General features: G+C 59.5%; 1 protein-coding gene across 1 annotated transcript; it reads right to left on the reverse strand.

The window, feature by feature from the left end:
• Window positions 1–3,818: 3,818 nt before the first annotated feature.
• P2RX1 (purinergic receptor P2X 1) lies at window positions 3,819–20,133 on the reverse strand. Its single transcript, XM_002718860.6, has 12 exons — window positions 19,756–20,133; window positions 10,662–10,809; window positions 10,290–10,361; window positions 9,848–9,917; window positions 9,522–9,618; window positions 9,151–9,231; window positions 8,784–8,925; window positions 6,337–6,464; window positions 5,849–5,939; window positions 5,501–5,566; window positions 5,056–5,157; window positions 3,819–4,944 (listed from the first exon to the last, which is right to left on the reverse strand). The coding sequence occupies exons 1-12, from the start codon at window positions 19,890–19,892 to the stop codon at window positions 4,879–4,881; spliced, it is 1,200 nt and encodes a 399-aa protein (XP_002718906.2). The 5' UTR covers window positions 19,893–20,133; the 3' UTR covers window positions 3,819–4,878.
• Between the last annotated feature and the right edge of the window lie 677 nt (window positions 20,134–20,810).

Here is a 20,810-nt window from a genome sequence, read left to right on the forward strand (position 1 = left end):
TCCCCTGTGGCGGGGCCGGGGCTCGTCACGCCCCCGGGAGGCCTGATACCGACTGCCCTGGGGTCCCCTCGAAATCTCTCCAGGCCTTGGCACGGGCCCGGTGGCTGGTCCGAAGGAGTGCAGGTGCTTCCTCCCCAGATCCCTTGTCCCGCTCCCAATCCTGGCGTCCTGGGGCAACAGCGCCCCCTTCCGGTGGGGGTGAAGCTCAAGACGTGCAAGGGGCGGACAAGGCCGGTCAGGGCCTCCCAGACAGGCAAGAGGCTAAAAGCCGAGGTGTTGAGAGACGCCTTGAGTGGCAGGTCCAGGAGTTCAGCTTTGACCTTGATAGGGGTAGGGAGGATTTCTTAGCATAGAGTGCTTGGGTTTGGGAATGCCTCTGAGCAGCCCGCAGGAGTGGCCGAGCTGTGGCGGCGGGGTCGGGGGCCAAGGGCCGCCTGCTCCATGCCTTATGCCGAGTGCTCTCCTTGTGAGGCCTCCCGCAGTCACCCCACACTCGCCCCAAACCTGGCCTCCTGTGTCTGTCCCAGGTTAGAGTCAGAAAAAGTGGGAGTCAGTTGTAGCCTACCTGCTCCCGCTCCAACCAGCCAACCATCAGGCCCTGCCAGGCTGCCTTGTACACGTCCCTGGAACCCGTCCACTCCGCTAACCCCCTGCCCCTCCCTCAACTCAGGCCACCCCGTCTTGCACCTGACTACCCCCGCAGCTTCCTCATTGGCCTCCCCCCCAACCACTCTTGCCTGCCATCACCTGTCTCTACTTGACAACAGAGCAATCATTGACAAACACAAGTCTGACCACTCAGCATCTGCTTAGGATTCTTCCAAGCACGGCTACCCTGAGAACTGGTCCAATCAAGTCTTCTACAACCGTCCCCCTAAGCCGTGCTTGTCTTTGAGGGCTCAGTTCCATGGCCCTTCCACTGCCTGTGACCTCGCCACTGCCGAGCCTGGGTGAGCTGCCTGCTGGGGACTCCCTGGAGCCCCATGTCTGCCTGTCTCCGGACTGGGAGCGGCTCAAGGGCAGGGCCTTTGCGTGGTTCCCGCAGCACACAGCCTGACACATGGCATTAGGTGTGCAATGGATGTTTGTTGCATGCAACTAGTTGGATGTGGCAATGAGGGAGGGACAGAAAGGACCCATGTCCCTAACTAGACCCATGGGAAAGGATGAGATGACTCAGAGAGCAAATGAAACAAGAACCAAGGACGGGGGTACCATTTCTGTACCAGGAAGGACCTGAAGTTTAACCTAGGCAACAGAATCCCCACATAAAAACAGCCCTGGACTGGTATGGAGGCTCTGATCCACAGATACCTCCCAGATGTGGCTCCGTCCACTCTCCCCTAGCAACCTCTGGGTATGGCTCTTGTCCTCATGGTTCAGAATGGTGACTAAAGCTCCAGCCATCATGTATGCATGTCAGGCAAAAGGATGGGGAAAAGGATGAAGATGAAAAAGGCACAGCTCTGCACCTACCAACTGTCTTTTTAGGCTGGTTCCCCGTAGTTGCCACACGACACCTCTGTATACATCCCGTAAGCTGGAACTCAGGCCGGTGCCCAGATCCAGCTGCAGAAGGAGGCTGGGAGATGCAGTGTCCATTCTAGGCAACCACGTGCTCAGCCAAGAGGCAAGGATTGTATTACCACAGAGAAGACAGATTCCAGGGACAGTTGCCCGACTCCGCCATTGAAGGGTGGTAGATGGAGGGGCAGAGCAAGGTGGTGTGCCAGGCTCTCTGCAGGGCACTGTCCACATCCTGTCTCACCCCAGCCCTCATAGAGTCTGTTGCCAGCCCTGGGTCACAGAGGCAGCTTGGAGAGCTGAGCAACTTGCCACCACCCCCCGACACGCCGGAGCCGCAGCCAAGCTGCGGCAGGAGCCCATCTCTGCCCTACACACCTGCCAAAGATGCCTGGAAAACCAGGAGAGCTGGGTCTTGGGGCTGCTGGAGGGAAATCTGACCAAAGAGGGGGCTTGGGCAGCAGCATCAGGTACCCACGGGCCGAGCAGGGTTTGGGTTGAAGTGTCCACTTGGATTTGGCAACAGGGACACTGCAGGTGACCTTGGCAAGGGCGTCTGGGACAAGCCATGGAGGCAGAGGCCAACTGCAGAGGGAAGTGTAAACTGGTCTTTCTGGAAGGGCGACAGTGAAGTGGATGGAGCTGTGGGGCAGCATGAGTGGGAGGAGGCAGAAGAGGGCACCCAGCCCTCGGGGAGAGAGAGAAGGGCAGCGGCTGCCCTGAAGTCTCTGGGCCGGGGTGGGGCAGGGGGGAGGGACAGAGGAGGAGCCTTTCTCTGCTCATCCAGCAGGATGGGGGCAGGAGGTGCGAAGGTAGGTGGGTCTAGAGAAGCCAGGGAGGGCAGAAGAGAGTCTGGCTTGCAAAACCTGAGCTGCGGATGGCTCTTGGCTGGGGGAGAGGCAGAAGGCCAAGGGCCTGAGGCAGAGGGGAGGTTGGCCTGTGCTGAGCAGGCAGGGAGCCACTAGCCACGTGTGAGTATCTGAATGAGTCAAAAGGGAGTAAAAGGAGCCAGCATGCTGCATGCTGGCGCAGTAGGGTAACCAGCACCGCAAGCGTCTCATATCAGAGCACAGTTTGAGTCCCTGCTGCTCCACTTCTGATCCAGCTCCCTGCTAATGCACCTGGGAAGACAGCAGAAGATGGCCAAGTGCTTGGGCCCCTGCACCCATGTGGGAGACCTAGCTCCTGGTTTCAGCATGGCCTAAGCCCTGGCTATTGTGGGCATTTGGAAAATGAACCATCAGTTGGAAATCTCTCTCTCTTTTTCTCTCTCTCCTTCAGTTGCTCTGTTTTTCAAAGAAATAAATCTTTTTTAAAGTGAATAAAAACTTGGGCCGGCGCTGTGGCTCACTTGGTTAATCCTCCACCTGCAGTGGCACCAGCATCCCATATGGGCGATGGGTTCTAGTCCCAGTTGCTCCTCGTCTGGTCCAGCTCTCTGCTGTGGCCCGGGAGGGCAGTGGAGGATGGCCCAAGTGCTTGGGCCCTGCACCCACATGGGAGACCAGGAGGAGGCACCTGGCTCCTGGCTTCGGATCGGCACAGCGCAGGCCGTGGCGGCCATTTGGGGAGTGAACCAATGGAAGGAAGACCTCTCTCTCTCTCTCTCTCTCTCATTGTCTATAATTCTACCTGTCAAATAACTTTTAAAAAAAATTAAAAAGTGAATAAAAACTTGAGCTCCTCAATTGCTCTGGGTATGTTTCCAGTGCTCAGTGGCCACTGCAGTGAGTGGGTACAGCCCCTCAGTGGGGGGCAGCACAGAACCTCTCCACCACTGCAGGACATCCTCGTGGACAGCACTGGTCCAGACTGTGGACAGTGATGGGGGCTCGGAGACCCTTCCTGGCCATAGATCCAGACCTGGAGGTCAAGCCCATCGCAGGGCCCCCGGCAGATCCCGCCACACCGTCTCCGGGCAAGCCCTCCTACCCTCTTAAGGATTCTCCAGTATCCCCTCCAGAGACAGCCAGGCCCTTCCTCACCCCTATTTCACGAGACACCTCCCTCCCTCCCTCCCTCCCTCCGGATTTTCAATTTGTTCCAGCGCCAGGCCTCTCACGGCCAAGGGAGGAGCTTATGGAGGCCTGGGAAGGGCTCCAGTGTTCAAGGCTGTGCCAAGACAGCGGCCGGTGGACAGACGTGAGCTGACGCCCAGCTCCAACTCTGCTAGCTGGAGGCCCTTGGGTCAGCTCACCACGACCTGCTGAGTGGGACCCCGGAGACTGCTCAGCCCAGCCCTGCCTTTCACAGGCGGGCACACTGGCAAGTCTGGAAAGAAAGCACAGACGGCAGAAGTTTGTCCCTTTATTGTACTCCGCCCCTCGCTGTCCGCAGCCCTTGTGTTCTAACGGAGCCAGGCAGGCCTTGAGAGCTGGGGCTGAGCCACAGGCAGGGAGCCCAGAGTTCAGTGGAGGCTCCCACCCCAACCCGAGGTGGCTGAGGAAGGATTCGTGGCTCCATGAGCCGTCCTGGCCTGGCACACTGGGAGAACGCATTCCCCATAGAGCTGCCACAGCAGCGTCCGTGAGTCTGTGCTGGGAGGTGCTTGTTGCTGGCAGGATCGATGCTGTGCAGATCCACCGAGTGGATGGAGAGCCGTGTGCACGTGGGAGAGTGTGCATGAGACCCCGTGTGACACGTGAGCACGCCACACACGTGCTGAGGGCGTACGGGACCCTGCTGAAAGCCCTCACCTGCCCAGGGCTGATTGTGACACCCGCCCAGGAGCTGGGAGGCAGAAAGTCCTAGGAGAGCGCTTCAGCCCCGAATGGCCCGGGGAGTCTGTTAGCAGGCAGTTCATGTGGCTGGCCCTGGAGCTTCCAGATCAGGAGGTGTTGTTGATAAGCTTCCATGGGGACTCGAAGGACGATAGGAATGGGCTCCAGCAGAGCTGTCCACTGGAGCTGTCTGTGTGGTCCGGTCTGGCGGCTGCTAGCCACGTGTGTCTACCGTGTCCAGTCTGATTGAGCAAGTGAATTCTGACTTTATTCTATTCTAATTTAAACAAGTCAACTGTGGCTTGCGGCTTCCATGTGAGGTCACAGATCCAGAGAAACTGAGGCAGTGGGGTGGACAATGAAGGCTCCAAGAGGGGAACACAAAAGCTTGGGGTACGGGTGAGTGAGAGGGGCCCTGCCCAGCCCCAGCCATCTCGGCCAAGGAGTGGCTAAAATGGCACAGAGCTCCCTTTGGGGGTGTGGAGTTGGAGACACCCCACACCGCACGGGTGACTCCTAGGGTCCACCCTGAGCTGCTGGGAAACCAGCGCCCCTGTGGGCTCAGAAGGCAGGAGGCTCCCTGGGACCCACCAGGGCTCCAGCCTGAAGCCTCGCGCTGCGTCTCTCTGGAGGGTCAGGACGTCTTCATGTTCTCCTGCAAGACCAGGGTGGAGCTGGTGGCCGCGGGGTCCCGCTCACCCTGTGTGTGTGTGGAGGGGGTGAGCATCCATCCTGGAGAAGCAGCTGCCCCAGCCCCCACCCCAACACACGACCCGAGGCCTTGGGAGGCCACAGCGTGGAGCTCTCTTACCGCCCCTGGGCCCATGTCCTCTGCGTACTTGAACTTCTTCTGCTTGTAGTAGTGCCTTTTGGGCAGGATGTGGAGCAGCAGCAGGTCACAGAGGACCGTGGCCTGGGAGCAGGGAAGGGTGTGGGCACAGCATGGGGTTCTGGGGTCAGGCCCAGAACTCCCTGCGTCCTGCTAGGTCCCTGTCGGGTCCTGTCCCCATCCAGAGCTCCGCTTCCCGGAATGGGGATGAGGGTACCGGACCAGCCCCTTCCCTCCTCTGTTCAGCCCCGGCTCTAGGCCTCAGTTTCCTCAGAGGCACTGTGGTCAGGTGGGGGCGGGGCAGCTGCTGGCTCACTCGTGGACAGTAATGGTCAAGTCGTGGGGCGAGGGACCTGTTGCTGCTACCCCAATGTGAAAGAGGAAGGGCGCAACCCCAGCGCAGTAGCCTGGTGACCCCCGCACTTACCACCCCAAAGATGCCAATCCCAGAGCCGATGGTGGTCATGGTGGGGATGATGTCAAACTTCCCGGCCTGGTGGCAGGGCCCAGGGGACAGAAGGGTTAACAGTCAGAAGGAGCCCAGCTGGGCAAGGCCAGGCCTGAGACAAAGGGGCTGAGATCCCCACCACCTGCTGCCCTGAGTTCTGGCTCAATGTGGTCCCTGGGCGTTGTCCTTCCTCTAGGGACAGCTTGGGGCAGGTATGGGCACTGTCTGCCAAGCCCAGGCGTCAATGTCACCCGTGCCCCCATTTGTTCTTAGGACTGTGCAGGCGAGGATGTGTCCCAGCTGCCTCCCCCTACTCTGGACACTCACCTTGCCATTCACCAGGATGTCAAAGCGAATCCCGAACACCTTGAAGAGGTGACGGTAGTTGGTCCCGTTCTCCACGAAGTGCCTGGCAAACCTTGGGCGGGGGGGGATTGCAGGAGGAGGTTGTGCAGAACCTTGTCTCAGCTCTGAAGTTCTCAGCACCAGGACGCAGGGGCTTGGAGAGGTCTGAGCACAGCCCCACCCCAGGTCCCAGGCCCCTTCCAAGAAGGCCAGACCCTGCTCTCACCCAGCTCCAGACATCAGCGGTTTCTCCAGCCAGTCACGGCCAGGTGGGCCTCAAGGGGACTGAGATCCAGGGGGAGGGGACGCTTGCTCCCTGCTGGCTTTCTGTCTGGCTATCCTGGTAGAACAGAGCTACCCAGGATCCTCTGCTCCCTTCTGGGCACACTTGCTCAGCCCCAAGGGTTTCTGCAAGTTGAAGAGCCATAGGCTCCAAAGAAGGATGTTGTGCGGGAGGGGCTGGCAGCTACCTGAAGTTGAAGCCAGGGGACAGATTTTTCTCCGCATACAACCCATGGAAGGCGTAGATAGGTTTGCAGTGCCGCACGTGCCAATCCAGGTCACAGTTCCAGTCGATGGTGATGCCAACTGCTCCACCCTGCCAGGGACATAGGCGTTTAAGATCTGGGATTTCAAGCCGGCGCCGCGGCTCACTAGGCTAATCCTCTGCCTTGCGGTTCTAGTCCCGGTCGGGGTGCCGGATTCTGTCCTGGTTGCCCCTCTTCCAGGCCAGCTCTCTGCTGTGGCCCGGGAGTGCAGTGGAGGATGGCCCAGGTGCTTGGGCCCTGCACCCCATGGGAGACCAGGAAAAGCACCTGGCTCCTGCCTTCGGATCAGCACGGTGCGCCGGCTGCAGCGCGCCGGCTGTGGCGGCCATTGGAGGGTGAACCAACGGCAAAGGAAGACCCTTCTCTCTGTCTCTCTCTCTCACTGTCCACTCTGCCTGTCAAAAAAAAAAAAAAAAAAAAAAAAGATCTGGGATTTCAGGGGCTGGCATGGCGGTGCAGCAGGTTAAGCCGCTGCCTGGGATGCCAGCCTCCCATATCATAGTGGCTGCTCTATTCCGATCCAGTTTCCTGCTAATGAGCTTGGGAAGGCAGTGGAAGCTGCCACTCATGTGGGAGACCTGGATGGAGTTCCAGCCCTTGCTTCTGACCTGGCCCAGCCCTGGTTATTGCAGCCATCTCTCTCTCTCTCTCTCTCTCCCCCCCCCCTTCAAGTAAATGCAAATAACTAGGAAGTGGGGGCTGGCATTGTTGTACAGCAGGTTAAGCTACTGCCTGTGATACTGGCATCCCTTTAGGCACAGGTTCAAGTCCTGGCTACTCCACTTCAGATCCAACTCCTTGCTAATGCGCCTGGGAAAGCAGCAGAAGATGGTCCAAGTCCTTGAGTCCCTGCACCCACGTGGGAGACCTGGATGAAGCTCCTGGCTTCAGTCTGGCCCAGCCCTGGCTGTTGTGACCATCTGGGAAGTGGATGGAAGCTCTCTCTCTCTCTCTCTCCCTCTCCCTGTAACTCTGCCTTTCAAATAAATCTGATTATATGTATATAAAAAGAAAATAAATAAGCAATTTTTTTGACAGGCAGAGTTAGACAGTGAGAGAGAGAGAGAGAGAGAGACAGAGAGAAAGGTCTTCCTTCCATTGGTCACCCCTCAAATGGCTGCTACAGCCAGCGCGCTGCGCCGATCTGAAGCCAGGAGCCAGGTGCTTCCTCCTGGTCTCCCATGCGGGTGCAGGGCCCAAAGACTTGGGCCATCCTCCACTGCCTTCCCGGGCCACAGCAGAGAGCTGGACTGGAAGAGGAGCAACAGGGACAGAATCTGGCGCTCCCAACCAGGACTAGAACCTGGGGTGCCAGTGCCGCAAGCAGAGGATTAGCCTAGTGAGCCGCGGTGCTGACCTAATAAGCAAATATTTTAAAAAACCCCCTTCTCATAGCTGGTACAGGCAATGTCTGGAAGGGAAAATGTGTTTTGTTTGTGGAAAGCTGCTTTGGGGTGAGAACCCTGTTGTATCTTCCGGCCTTGCCGCCACCCCATCCCACTCCACATCTCAGTCTCCTGGCCACTTCTAGACTACACCATGCTCTTCCCACCAAAGCTGGCTCCACCCACTGCTAACTGACTGTGCTGCTTCTGCCCCGCCCCTCTGGCTGACATGGGGCGCTGGCGCAGAGGCCAGCCAGCCTGCAAAGCTGAGCACAAGTCCTCCCTGGCCCTCGAAAGAAAAGGAGTGCTGGCCTCTGCTGTCGACAAAGGTGTCACAAGCGGCTTCTGGTGACAGCACAGGAAAAGGACTCAATTCCATCCCTGGGACAGAGCAGGGCACATGGGGACAGACACGTTGAGCCATCACATGCCCTGTGGTCCTGGAGAGTCACGGGTGAGAAGCCACGTGACCGAGACTGCTCCACGGGGCTGGCTCTGTGATTGTCCCCACTTGACAGGTGCGAGAGCTCAGATATGCCGAATGGAAGAGGCTTGTCTGAGGTCCATGTGCTGGCCAGGGTCGGGACCAAACTACACCCAGTCGGCCAGGCCTGTGTTCCTCATAGGCACGGCTCCTCCTAGAACCCCAGGTGATGGGGAGACTTGGGGCACGGGACTCCTCCGGAACACAGGCTATGGCCTTCACGCTGCTTTTATCTAATATTCTTTCAGTGATGGGACATTGAGTGACAAGGTCATGACCTTCATGACAAAATCACGTCCGTTCCTGCTGGGACCCTCCACGGCACCAGATTGACACCAGCCCTCGCTGGGGACACAGGCCTGGCCCTCGGGGGTGCCCAGAATTGCAGACCAGACCCCTACATATCCTCAGCCCACACCAGAGAGCCTGAAAACTGGAGTATGCTCCTGAACCCGGCCCACCCCACCCATCCGGCATTCCGCCCGGCAACGTTCCCGTACCTTCTCAGCCAGGCTGCTGAAGTTCTGGCCTGACTCCTGCACCACGTAACCGAGCTGGAAGACAGGGCACAGAGGGTGCGCAGTCTTGTGGTACAGGCAGGTCCTCATGTAGCTGGCATTCACCTCCTCCACTAGGTTGCGCCTACGGAGTGTGGGAAAAGGCATGGGTGATGGCAGCCATGAGTGAGCCAGGAGGTGCCCACTCCTCCCAGAGGCTCTGGGGACACTTACGGGCTCCAGGCTGCCACCCTGGCAGCCCGGGCTTTCTCCTGCAGAGCAGAATCAGCAGGAAGGGACAGAGACAGACCCTGAGAGTAGCTGGACAGCTCGGGGTGCCGCCTGCTGCCTGTCTACCTTTCCCACGCACCTGTTGACCTTGAAGCGTGGAAAGCTGATGCTGTTCTTGATGAAGAGAGTGAAGTTCTCAGCCTCTTGGAGAAGGGCAGGGCTGGAGGAGACCACAGTCACTCACCACCCCTCTCCAGGAGCACCGCTGTGTGCGCCGAGCTCGGCACAGCCTGGGGTGGTTGGTATGCCGCCGTGGTGGACCCAAGGGCCTCTTGACCAGGGCCCAGGGAAAACCTTTGGCCTGGGCCACATGGACGGGGGTGGTGGGTGAGGGGTGGGGGCAGAAGAGCGGGGTCAGAATAAGAGACAGACCCATTCCTGATCCCAGCGCCCCTGTGTCCCGGCCAGGGACCCTGCTCTTGGCTCTCAGGAGAGAAAGGCGTCAGTTACCTGGGGACATGGTCGTCCACCTCCACGGGGCACCAGCCGAAGATCTCACACGTCTGCACGCTGTCGTTGAAGGCCACACACTTGCCTGAGCGGATGCCTGGAGGAGGGAGGAGCCCTGGGTGCCCACCCCAAGCTGGGAGTGCAGTGGAGGCCCTGGGGATGATACGTGGCTGGGTCTGGGATGGGCAGCCCATCACGGTGGGCAGGAGGGGAGAGAGCCCAGCAGGCGGGGCAAGGAGCGAGGCAGGGACAGGCCCGGCGGGCATGGAGGACACTGGCCTGGAACCAGGAGGAGCAGGGGAGCTGCCGGGAGGAGCCGACCTTACCTTGGGCCTTCCTCTCTGCCTTGCCGGGGGTGCAGCCGCTGTCATCCCTGCACGTGCCCCCTTCTGGGTGCTGGGGGAGGGGAGAGCTGCTGGCCCCAGCCCTTGGGTGGGGGCTTGAGAAGAGCCCCTCCCACCCCCAGGGTTCTAGAGTGGGCGAGGGGAAGGGTCTTGGACTCTTTGGGGCGACCCCTACTCACAGCCTCCCTTCCCCTCCCAGTATGCTGAGGAGCCCACGGGGCCACACGCAGGTGCCCACATCAGTGTCAGTGGGCAGGGCCTGGGAGGCAGCAAGGGTCAGCGTCTTGCTGGGCACAGCACTGGGGGGAGGCCCAGCCCCGCTGGTGGCTGACGGTTAATCTAAGCCATAAATTCCACCTTGGCATGTGCTCCAGTGCCCAAGGGGACCTCCTCTTCCATATCACCCCCCCCCCCAAGTCTTCACCTCTGCACAGTGCCGCTGAGTCTGCCGGAGCGTGACGATGAAATTGGTCATGACCACGAAGGAGCTGTCCCCCTGGAAGAGAGGTGCAGGGGGGAGGGTGGGCAGGGCTGCGAGCTGAGAGGGCAGCCCCCAACATTCCAGATCCTGTCCTCGTAGGGCCCTGGGGCCCACAGGACACTTGGCAGCCCCCACACTCCAGCGCGTCCAAGTGGGCTGATGAGACCAGGCTGCTCCTGCCTCTCATTCACAGCTAGGGGAACTGAGACTCAGCGAGATAGCAGCTGAACTGATCCCTCGGGGAGAGGGGACAGAACCTCCCACAGCTCGGAGCCAGGCACCGTGGGTGGAAGGTGTAGGCCTGAGTCAGCTCACCTGGGCCGGGAAGACGTAGTCGGCCACGTCCCAGACCTGGGCTCCGACGTCCCCAAGCTGGGTCACGGCCAGGCCCTTGAGCTTCACAGACACACTGCTGATGAGGCCGCTCGAAGTCTGGTAGCCTTTCTCGTAGACAAACACCCACCTGCGGGGGTGGCGGCATGGGGGCCAGAGCTAGGTGCACGTGCCCTTACTGGCATTAGCTGCACCTGTCACCTGCTTCGTCTTGTCCGCCCCAGATGCAAGTTGGAGCCTCTACAGGAGAAGCTCCTAAATCTTGGGCTGGAGGCGTGAAAATCTGGATTCCCAGGGAAGAGGCCTCCTGATGTCTCTCTCTTTCCCAAGAGCTGGCTTTGGGGGGGGACCCCAATACTTGCCCCCAACCAAGTGGCCCTTCCTTCCTGCCAAGCACCATGATGGGGAGTCTGGCCTGGGGTGTCCAACAGCCCAGGGTTGAATCCCAGCTCCATTATTCACTGGCTGTGGAGTTTGGGGCAACCTATCCAATGCCTCTGGGCCTCAGCTTCCTCGTCTGTAAAATGGACTAACAGCATTGGGGTGTGAAATGTAGTCAGTGTGAGTGCGGTCATGCTATGAGGCATTGTTATCTGACCGAGGGGAGAACCAGCCTTCCACAGGGCTTGCAGGCTCCGGCCTCCCAGTGGAGCTGTGGTGAGGACGGCCAAGGCTGTAGGCCTCCCCGAGTTCTTGGGAAAGTGCAGCCTTGCATTCCCAGCACTGAGAACCCCCGCTCTTCTGAGTCCTCCACGTTCAGTGTGGGAGCTTCGGTGGGGCTGAGCTCTCTGCTGGCCCCAGGGGTGGACACATAACCAAGCCTTACCTATCAATGTCCCAGCCAGCTGCTACCAGTGATGGATCTAGTGAGTGACACACAGCACAGGGAGTTGCAACAATGAGGCCAGAATTGTTCCTGGAATTCCTGGGAAAGAACTCTTCTCTCTTGGGCAGCTAAGCAGAGTGGCTACCAGACCAAAAAACAGGCCTGAGAATGAAACCGACCTAGAGGAAAGCCGGGCGGGGAGAGGGAGAAGAGCAGCGCCCGACGATGCTTCAGCACCCGGATCCAGCCTGGCCTGCACCGTGTCGCAGCCTGCCTCTGGATTTCTCAGTTACTTAGCCCATAAACTCCTTTCTGCTGCACTTGATCTTAGCCAAAAGGCCCAGAAGCTATCCATAAACTCCCTTTAAAAAATATTTATTTGCTTGTTTTTGTTTGTTTGAAAGGCAGGGCAGAGCCCGGTGCAGTGGCGCAGTGAGTTAAAGCCCCAGCATACAGCACCAGTATCCCATATGGGTGCTGGTTCAAGACCTGGCTGCTCCACTTCTGATCCAGCTCTCTGCTGTGGCCTGAGAAGGCAGTGGAAGATGGCCCAAGTGCTTGGGCCCCTGCACCTGCATGGGAGACTAGAAGCTTCTGGCTCCTGGCTTTGGATCAGCTTAGCTCAGCTGTTGCAGCCATTTGGGGAGTGAACCAGTGGATGGACGACCTCTCTCCCTCTACCTCTCTCTGTAACTGTGTCTTTCAAATAAATAAATCTTAAAAAAAAAAAAAAAAAAGATGGGGCTGGTGCTGTGGTGTAGAGGGTAAAGCCGCCACCTACAGTGCCGACATCCCATGTGGGCGCCGGTTCGAGACCCGGCTGCTCTACTTTCGATCTAGCTCTCTGCTGTGGCCTGGGAAAGCAGTAGAAGATGGCCCAAGTCCTTGGGCCCCTGCACCTGCGCAGGAAGACCCTAGCTCCTGGCTTCTGGCTTCAGATCAGCGCAGCTCCAGCCATTGCAGCCAATGGGGAGTGGACCAGTGGATGGAAGACTCTCTCTCTCTGCCTCTCCTCTCTCTGTGTAACTCTGACTTTCAAATAAATAAATAAATAAATCTTTTTTAAAAAGAGAAAGAAAAAGAAAGAAATACAGGGCAAGGTGTAGGGAAATGGGGGTGATACCTTCCATCCGCTGGTTTACTCCCTGAATGCTCACAGCAGCCAGGTCTGGGCCAGGCTGAAGCCCTCGGGGTTCTCCATCTGGGTCCCCACATGGGTGGCAGGAGCCCAAGTGCCTGAGCCATCTTCTGCTGCTTTCCCAGGTGCATGAGCTGGGAGCCAGACGGGAAGTGGAGCAGCCGGGAGTAGAACCAGTGCTGAGATACAAGAAGCTGGCGCTGCAGGTGGCCGCCCAAGCCACGCAGCACAGCACCAGCCCCATTTCCAGTCTGGGTTTGGCTTCTGCTGCCCACAACTGAGAGAGACCCGGACAGGACGTCTCTGCAGAGCGGTGGCTCGTCTACATGCAGAGTTGGTGGAAATGCACCTGCGTGTGTGTGTGTGTGTGTTGCTGTATGTTTTGAGGGAAACTGCGAGTGTGCAGTTGGGAGACCCTATGCTTCCTCCACCTCCTGCCACACCTGTTGCAGCAGAACACAGGCACCCAGAGCTCAGGCCCAGAACTGAATTCTCCAGGTCTCTTATCCCAGAGTCCCAGCTCGCTCCCCAAGGGCTGTCTCCCTGCTCCAGCCCCTGGCAAGGCAGCACAAGCCACCTCCACTCTCTCCCCACAGTGCATCCTCTCCTTCCAAGCACCACTCCCTGGCAGGCCTGGAGCCGAGCCCTCCTCTCGCTCACCAAGCATGGTCACTGCTGCCCCCTGCAGGTCCTACATAGCAACAGGTGAGGCTGAAGGAAGGTCTGAGCCGACAGCGGGCCGCTGCCTGCAACCCAGACAGGGAGCGTGGGGTGTCGCCCACCTACAGCCCCCTCAGTTGCTTCCTCCAGGAAGGCCTCTGGCTCTGCATCCAAGGTTTCAGGAGTGTTGGTGGCAGGGGCGGGGTGCAGTGGTGCAGCTGCTTCACACTCGGAGCCCCACTGCCCTCCCTGTCGGCACTCCCAGCCCCAACATCCCAGGTGCTTTTCTGGCTTCACCCAGTACCGACTCGCCATAATGTAGATGAAGGAGCCACGGCCCGGGGCCGAGGCCCTCCCCAGAGTGAGAGGCCAGCACCGGGCAGCCCTGGCTGCGGCACCTGCCTAGGGCTCCACACCCTCTCCACTGAGAAGGGGCCGGGAGCACAGAGGACGGCGAGGCCATCGGGCTGCCTGCTGGGACCGACCTGCGTTTCCCAGCACTGCTGGTCTGCGGAATCAAGGTGAAAAGCCCAGTGCAGCATTCACGACCTCAGTTCCGGTGATAACGGAATCCCCACAGTGCCAGGCCTGCCCCTCCAAAGCCAGGCCTTGACCTGACCTGTCACCATCCTGGGAAGACCACCAGCAGCTCTGACGTCAGAGACACCGGGACTTCCAGAAATCATCATCCCAGCCTCTCCTCTTCCTTCTCCAAGGGCCCCTCCCGGAGGGCGACGCGTGCCGGCCCTCATCAGCCAGGTGGCTTCCTCTCTGACCCCTGGTTTTCTGGTGCGGCTGCTCATGTAGACACACAGAGCAAGGTCCCACCATGTGCTCAGCTCCCGGCTGTGCCACTGGAGACCAAGGCACAAAGGGAAGCTCCCGTGAGCTCTCTGCAAGGAAGCTCACCCAGCACATGGCACGCAGTAGGTGCACAATAACTAACAACTCTCACTTTCACGGACTCCACTCCACCCCCTCTGGTTCCCTTTCTGATCTGCCCTCTTCACCTGGCTCCCAGGCTCGGCCCCGTGGGAGCCCACGGGAGCTGTCACAGACACGCAGAGGCCTCCAGATTTCTACCTCCAGATCTGCACCCTCTCCAAGATTCAGTCCCACACAGTCATTTAGTCATTCAACAAATATTTACCTACCAAGCCCCTATTGTGTGCCAAGCACTGTTCTAGATGCTAAAAATACAGAAATGAACAAACCAAACAAAAATCCTACACCCAGGGAACTTATAGAAACGCCTACATCACCAACTGCTTGGTGACTGCCGTGTCCCCCCTGCCCCCACCCTCAGTCATGGCACAGGCACCTCCAACTCAAGGGACCGCCCTGGAAACAGCCCTGCAGCTCCTCACGGGGTGAGAAATGGGGGTGGGCGACAGGCACGGCAGTGAAGCCCCTGCCTGGGATGCCTACTTGAGCCCCAGATCCGGGTCCTAACTCCAGCTTCCTGCGAATGCGCACCCTGGGAGGCAGCAGGTGATGGCTCCCAGTCATTGAGTCCCAGCCACCCATGTGGGAGACCTGGATTGGTTTCCCAGCTCCCAATGTGGGCCTGGCCCAGTCCTGGCTGTTGCAGGCATTTGGGGAGTGAACAAACAGATGGAAAACTCTCTCTCTCTCTCTCTCTCTCTCTCTCCCTCCCTCCCTCCCTCTGAAATAAATAAAAATTTAAAGTTAAATGCAGAATTCCATTTTGACCCAGTAAGCCACCCTTGGGTACATACAAGGGTACTTCAAAAAGTTTGTGGAAAGTAGAATTAAAAGGTAAGTTTATTTTGATACCCAGATATTAGTGCTTTCTTAAAGGGTGAATGCTACGCTTAGCCGGCACTAAGCACCACACAACTCAAGTTCAACGTAACCCACTGGAAGCCCTGCCAGCCCCACAGAACCTGCTCCTGCATCCTGGCCGTCCCCTGGGCTGGGCCCTGGGCACCATCCCCACAGCGGCCCTGCCCACCGGCCCCACATGCTCTGACCTTCCTGTCTGCTCTTGGCTTTTAGCTAGGGACCCAGAGGGGCTGGCTGGGAGGGGGTGAGGCAGGGAGGAGCTGGCGCAGGTGCTGGGGCTCAGAGTGCTGGAGGCTGGTGAGACACCCGGTGTAGCCATGGGGCACAGGGGTAGCAGCCGCCTCAGGGAGGGGCCAGCCCAGGCTCCAGACCCAGGGGGGACAGAGCTCAGAGCCAGGGGCCGGGCTCTGCACTCACAGGCTAATAAACATGCAGCCTGCAGACTGCTCTGGCCTGTAATTTGTGGTTTTCAATTTTTATAATTTTTAAATAAGTTTGTATTTATTTATTTTTTATTTGAGAGGCAGAGAGAGCTTCCATCCACTGCTTCACTCCCCAAAATCTTGCAGCAGCCAGAGTTGGATCAAGGCCAAAGCCAGGACCCAATCCAGATCTCCCACGTGGGTGGCCGGGACCCCAGTGTCTGTGCCATCATCTGCTACCTCCCATGGGGAGAAGCTGCAGGAAGCCAGATGGAAAGTGGAGCAAGACTCGAAGCAGGCGCTCCGACAGGGAACGCGGACATCCCGAGTGCGTCCTAACTGCTGTGCCAACCACTCTCCCCCGTGTTTTTAAAGTTTTGGAGTAAGTCACCAACCTCTAAAAGCCATCCATCAGTTCTAGTCTCCCACTCGTCCTGTGAAGTTAGAAATGCTGGCCGCGCTGGCCGGCCAGCAGTGAGGGGCAGCAGGGTGGACTGCTGTCCCCAAGCTCACTGCCTCATTCCCACCCTCTCTTCCCCGCACTGCTGCCTCTTTGCAGCCCCTGCCCCCACCTCTGCCTTCCCCGGTTCCTCCCCTGCTGGACAGCCTTCCATGGCTCCCTACTGCCTGCGGGTTCCCCAGCCAGAGGCCCTGCTCCCCCTCCACATCCTCTCCCTTGGTGCCTTTCATGCAGCCTCCAGCCAAGTCCTAGCGACTCCCGTGTTCTGCGCCTGGCCCAGGCCTTTGCTCACACGCAGCTTCCCCATAGGCTGGCCTGGATTAGGGTGGGCACACAGTCAGACTCCTCCAATCAGAGCATGCTGTCTCCTTGGCCACAAGGATTGGTTCTGGAAGGGGGCACATGACCCCAGCCCAGCCAATCAGAGTCAGACCTGGGACTTTGGCCGGAGTTCCGGAGGTAGGGGCTGCAGCTGAGCCTCAGGGGTGGCTGAGTTCAGGGCGTATCTGCTGGGAGCTGATGGTGGCTGTTTTGCCACTAGCGAGACAGAGCCTGCCTGAGAATGGAGCCCCCACAGAGCACCACGCAGCTGAGAGCAGACAGACCCTGGAGAGCTTTGTCTGGGAACCCAGGCTGGACCACCCTAAACTGCTCAGCTCACTGTCAAGCTCCTTCCCCCGTGCACCTGTCAAGCAGGCTCCAGCCAGGCAGGGACCCACGTGGGTTTTCAGTTGCATGAACCAATTGAAGCCTCAGCCTTCCTTTGAATCCAGTTTGGCTGGACTTCTGTTTTGGGAACCGAAGGTTGGCTGCCTTATTCCTTCTCAAATCGTCCCCGTCCGCCTGCCCACACTGTGTCCTTGTCACCATCCCTGGATGCCTTTCTCTGAGCAGTGATTTCTAGCTAACCTTCTCCCAGGAGCCCCTTGGAGAGCTCAGAACTCATGATTCTATGGAGCAGGGGCAGGCAGCAGGGGGCAGCAGGAGGCCTGCATCCCACATTGGAAACTCAGAGTGTCTGGGTTTGATTCTTGGCTCCACTTCTGAGTCTGGTTTCCTGCCGATGTGCACTCCGAGAGGAAGCAGGCGCTGGCCTAATTGGTTGCATCCCTGCCACCCATAGGGAAGACCTGCATTGAAGTCCCAGTTCCTGGCTTTGGGCTGGCCCAGCCCTGGCCACTGTGGTCATTTGGAGAGGTTACCCAGTAGACGGGAGCTCAGACTGCCAGGACCGACGCGGAAAGAGGTCCAGAAGGGACGAGGAGAGGAAGCGCCAACAAGACCTGCCGGGCCCCTGACTCCCCGGCCTTTGCGCCCGGCCACTGCCACCACGGTGCCAGCTTGTGGAAGTCTTCCCAGGCCCCCCCTCCCCAAGGAGCATTCACAAAACCTCTGGGGGTCCTCCTGTGTGCTGCAGCCAAACCCTCCCCCCACCCAGGCAGGAACACAGCACAGGCCTGTGAGCTCCTGGAGGACCGCTCTCACCCGCGTGAGACAGCGCCAAGTGTGCTACCGTCTTCCGAGCCGAGAGTGCAAGTCTCGGGGCTGTCCCGTGTCACAGTTGGGAAACAGAGGCCAGAGATGCCGGGATCAGATCCAGGCTGCGTGGGAGATTTGGTCTGCAGCTGGGAGCGCACAGTGGAGGAGACCATGCAGTCCTGGGCAGTGGCCAGACGAGGGCGACAGAGACGGCAGGAGGAAGCCTGGCTTGGGCGTGGGGAGCGTAGATCCTGCCCCTTCTAGCTGCTGTTTTTTGATGATGATTCCTTCCCAGGATGTCAAGGCTGACTTTGGAGCCTTGCAAATCAGGTTCAACTCCTGCTGAGCCTCTCCCCAGCCACACGATCCAGCCAAGTCACTGTGCCTCGGTCCCCCACTGGCTCGCAGAGGGAGGCAGGCAGAGAGGCAGGAGGGCAGCGTGGGGTGGGTACTGCCACTAGGAGGGTGGGTTGTCCCTTCCTCTCTGACAGCTGTGACCAGCACTCGAGAGGGCCCTAGCCCTGCTCAGGGTCACCTCTCTGAAGGCAGAAATAGGGGCCAGAGTGAGGACAGCAATCTCCCATCCTCTTAAGCAGACTGGGCCCCAGCGGATGGCCTCTCTCTACCCCAGAGTGTCAGGAGTGAGGCTTTTAGGCCGGTCCTGGGCCTGACACCTGTTCCCCATCACTGCCCATTAGGGGGTCCCCAAACCCTTGCGATATTGGTAAGAAGCCAGAGTAGCGGCCCAGGATTAGGGGATCTCAGTCTAACCCTGGATTGCCGCTGACTTGCTGTGTGAACCCACAGTGCCTCTGCGTCTGTTTCCCTAACAAGAGACATTCAATGGCCGGCATCGCAGCTCAATAGGCTAATCCTCCGTCTGCGGCGCCGGCACACCGGGTTCTAGACCCAGTCAAGGGGCCAGATTCTGTCCCGGTTGCCCCTCTTCCAGGCCAGCTCTCTGCTGTGGCCCGGGAGTGCAGTGGAGGATGGCCCAAGTGCTTGGGCCCTGCACCCGCATGGGAGACCAGGAGAAGCACCTGGCTCCTGCCATCGGATCAGCGCGGTGCACCGGCCGCAGCGGCCATTGGAGGGTGAACCAACGGCAAAGGAAGACCTTTGTCTCTGTCTCTCTCTCTCACTGTCCACTCTGCCTGTCAAAAAAAAAAAAAAAGAGAGAGAGAGAGAGAGAGACATCCTGAGGGCCTGGCTCTGGCCGCATCTGAGCGGCTCTGCGGTCAGGCAGAGACAAGCGTGTTTGAACAACAGAAGTTCTGGGGAGACCAGGGTCACAAGGCCACTGTCTAGGACCTGGTCAGCTGGTCCTGGCTCCATTCAGCAATGCAGATTCATATCCGAGGCCAAAATGAGGAACAGAGAGTCCTAGAATCACATAGCAAAGGCAGGCCAGGCTGCCGGGTGCTGTCAACACCCTCCCCCCCACCCCTGGCAAGAGTCCTCTGCACACTTGCTATGAGTGGACACACACAGGGGACGTGCATTGGGCACCGAGCCACCTCAGCCCCAGCACAGGTGTGGACACAGCCAGGTGCACACACACAAAGACACACACCTGAGGGTACCCAGCCCCAGGGACGCCCAGCAGCACACCCGCTGGGCACACATCAGACACAGGAGGGCAGGTGCATGGACCCAGAGCCCGGCTGGGACACCCATGTGCCCGTGCAAGACTCGCCAGGCGTGCAAGCCATCCCAGGACAGCGAGACCGGAACTTGGCCTTGGCATAGTGCCCAGGCTGGCCAGCCAGCAGAGGGAGCCCTGCCATACTCTGGCCCTGTGCTCCCGGTACAGGGGGACAGGTCCAGAGATGCCCAGAAAAGAGTCGCCATCCTGGGACCCGAGCTGACCTCCAGCCTGACCAGGAAGCCGTGCAGAATCAGCCTTGCTCAGATATCCCAGGATGTCCCTAATTTGGGTAAAGTGGGGTGCGGCCTCTGTCTCTCAGGGGGAGGCAGGCTTGGTGGCCACACAGAGATAGAAGGACTCTGGCTGTGGAATCGCCAACACCGATGGTTCCTCAGAACCCAGCCCAGCGCTCGGCTGCTCGTGCGCGGTGTGACCCAGCCAGGGCCTCCCTCTGCCTCAGTGTCCCCATCTCGGACATCTTGCCAGGCTTTGCATGCCTCCCAGATAGCATGGTGGCTGGGCAGGTGGGGAGGCCCTCCAGTGAGTGGGGAGAAACGGGGGCTCCGGCAGTGTGGGGACGCCCCACAGCCTGACCTCCAGGGACAGGCCTGGAGCAAGCCAGGGGCCCCGGACTCACCCCACGACGTAGGCCAGGACCAGGAGCTGGATGAGGCGGAAGACGACGCCCACCTTTTTGTTGCGCACGAGCACCATGCGGGGGGTGTCATACTCGAAGAAGAAGGCGGCCAGCTCGTCCTGGAGCCGCCGTGCCATGGTGGGCCAGGCGGGCTCACTCCCGGCCACGCCTACAGCTTCTGGGGGCTCCCCAGACCCCTAGGAAGCACGGGGCAGGACCAGTGGGGCCAGGGCTCTGGGGCCAGAGGTCAGGAGTCAGAGGTCAGTGGGCGGCGTTTGGGTTGGGAGGGAGAATCCTCGGGTGGTCAGAGCGGCTCTCGGTCCCCAGCAAGCAGTGGACTGCGGACAAGCCGTGGCCGTGGACAAATAAATTCCCAAAGATAGACGGGGGCGGGGCCGGTGGGGCCACCCAGGCCCAGCCCCACTGCCCCTCCTGGCTCCGCCTGGGCCCTGCTGGGCCTCCGGAAACAGGAGCTGTTGGCAGGAAACCACTGACCACTGGTCACAGAGGCAGAGATAAAGCCATCAGGCACCCCCCCCACACCCCTGCCCACGAACCCGGCAAGAAGGAGTGGGGGCACCAGCCAGGGGCCCTGCGAAGGCGGGATGGCCTAAGGCTACAGCTCCCCCACAGCTGGGGACCCCTCCCCACTCCCATGCCCACACAGGGCCCCCCATCAGCTGCCCCCTCCTCCCAGGTGAGCACTATGGTCCCTGGGGGCTTGCAGCAAGCGTGCAGAAGCAGCTGAGCTGCTTCAGGTCCTGCTGCCTGACACCTCCTGAGCCGAGCTGCAGCCAGGACCCCACCCCTGGGCCTGCAGGCATCCCTGGGTTCGAGGCTGCGTTGAGCCTGATCCGCCTCTGCACTGTGCTGGCCGCTCCCTCTACCTGCACCTGCCCAGCTACACCTCCCTGCCACCAAGAAGGAGGAAGGGGACAGGTGCCCAGACAGGACAAGAGCCACGCCTATCAAGCATTGCCGTGGGGAGAAGGGGGACAAGACATCAGCCCTCCCCAGCTGTGCTTTGCTGGCCGGGGGCCATGGGTGGCTCCCAA

Source organism: Oryctolagus cuniculus, chromosome 17 (assembly GCF_051225735.1).
Source record: "Oryctolagus cuniculus isolate XC-2025 breed Fujian yellow rabbit chromosome 17, ASM5122573v1, whole genome shotgun sequence".
Lineage (NCBI taxonomy): Eukaryota > Metazoa > Chordata > Mammalia > Lagomorpha > Leporidae > Oryctolagus > Oryctolagus cuniculus.

Coding starts and splice junctions, on each gene's coding strand:
- P2RX1 (XM_002718860.6), bottom strand. CDS start 19,892: ATGGCACGGCGGCTCCAGGACGAGCTGGCCGCCTTCTTCTTCGAGTAT. Junction 5,940..6,336: donor TCCCCTGGCTTCAACTTCAG/GTAGCTGCCAGC, acceptor CCCCCGCCCAAG/GTTTGCCAGGCACTTCGTGG. Junction 4,945..5,055: donor AGGACATGGGCCCAGGGGCG/GTAAGAGAGCTC, acceptor ACACACACACAG/GGTGAGCGGGACCCCGCGGC.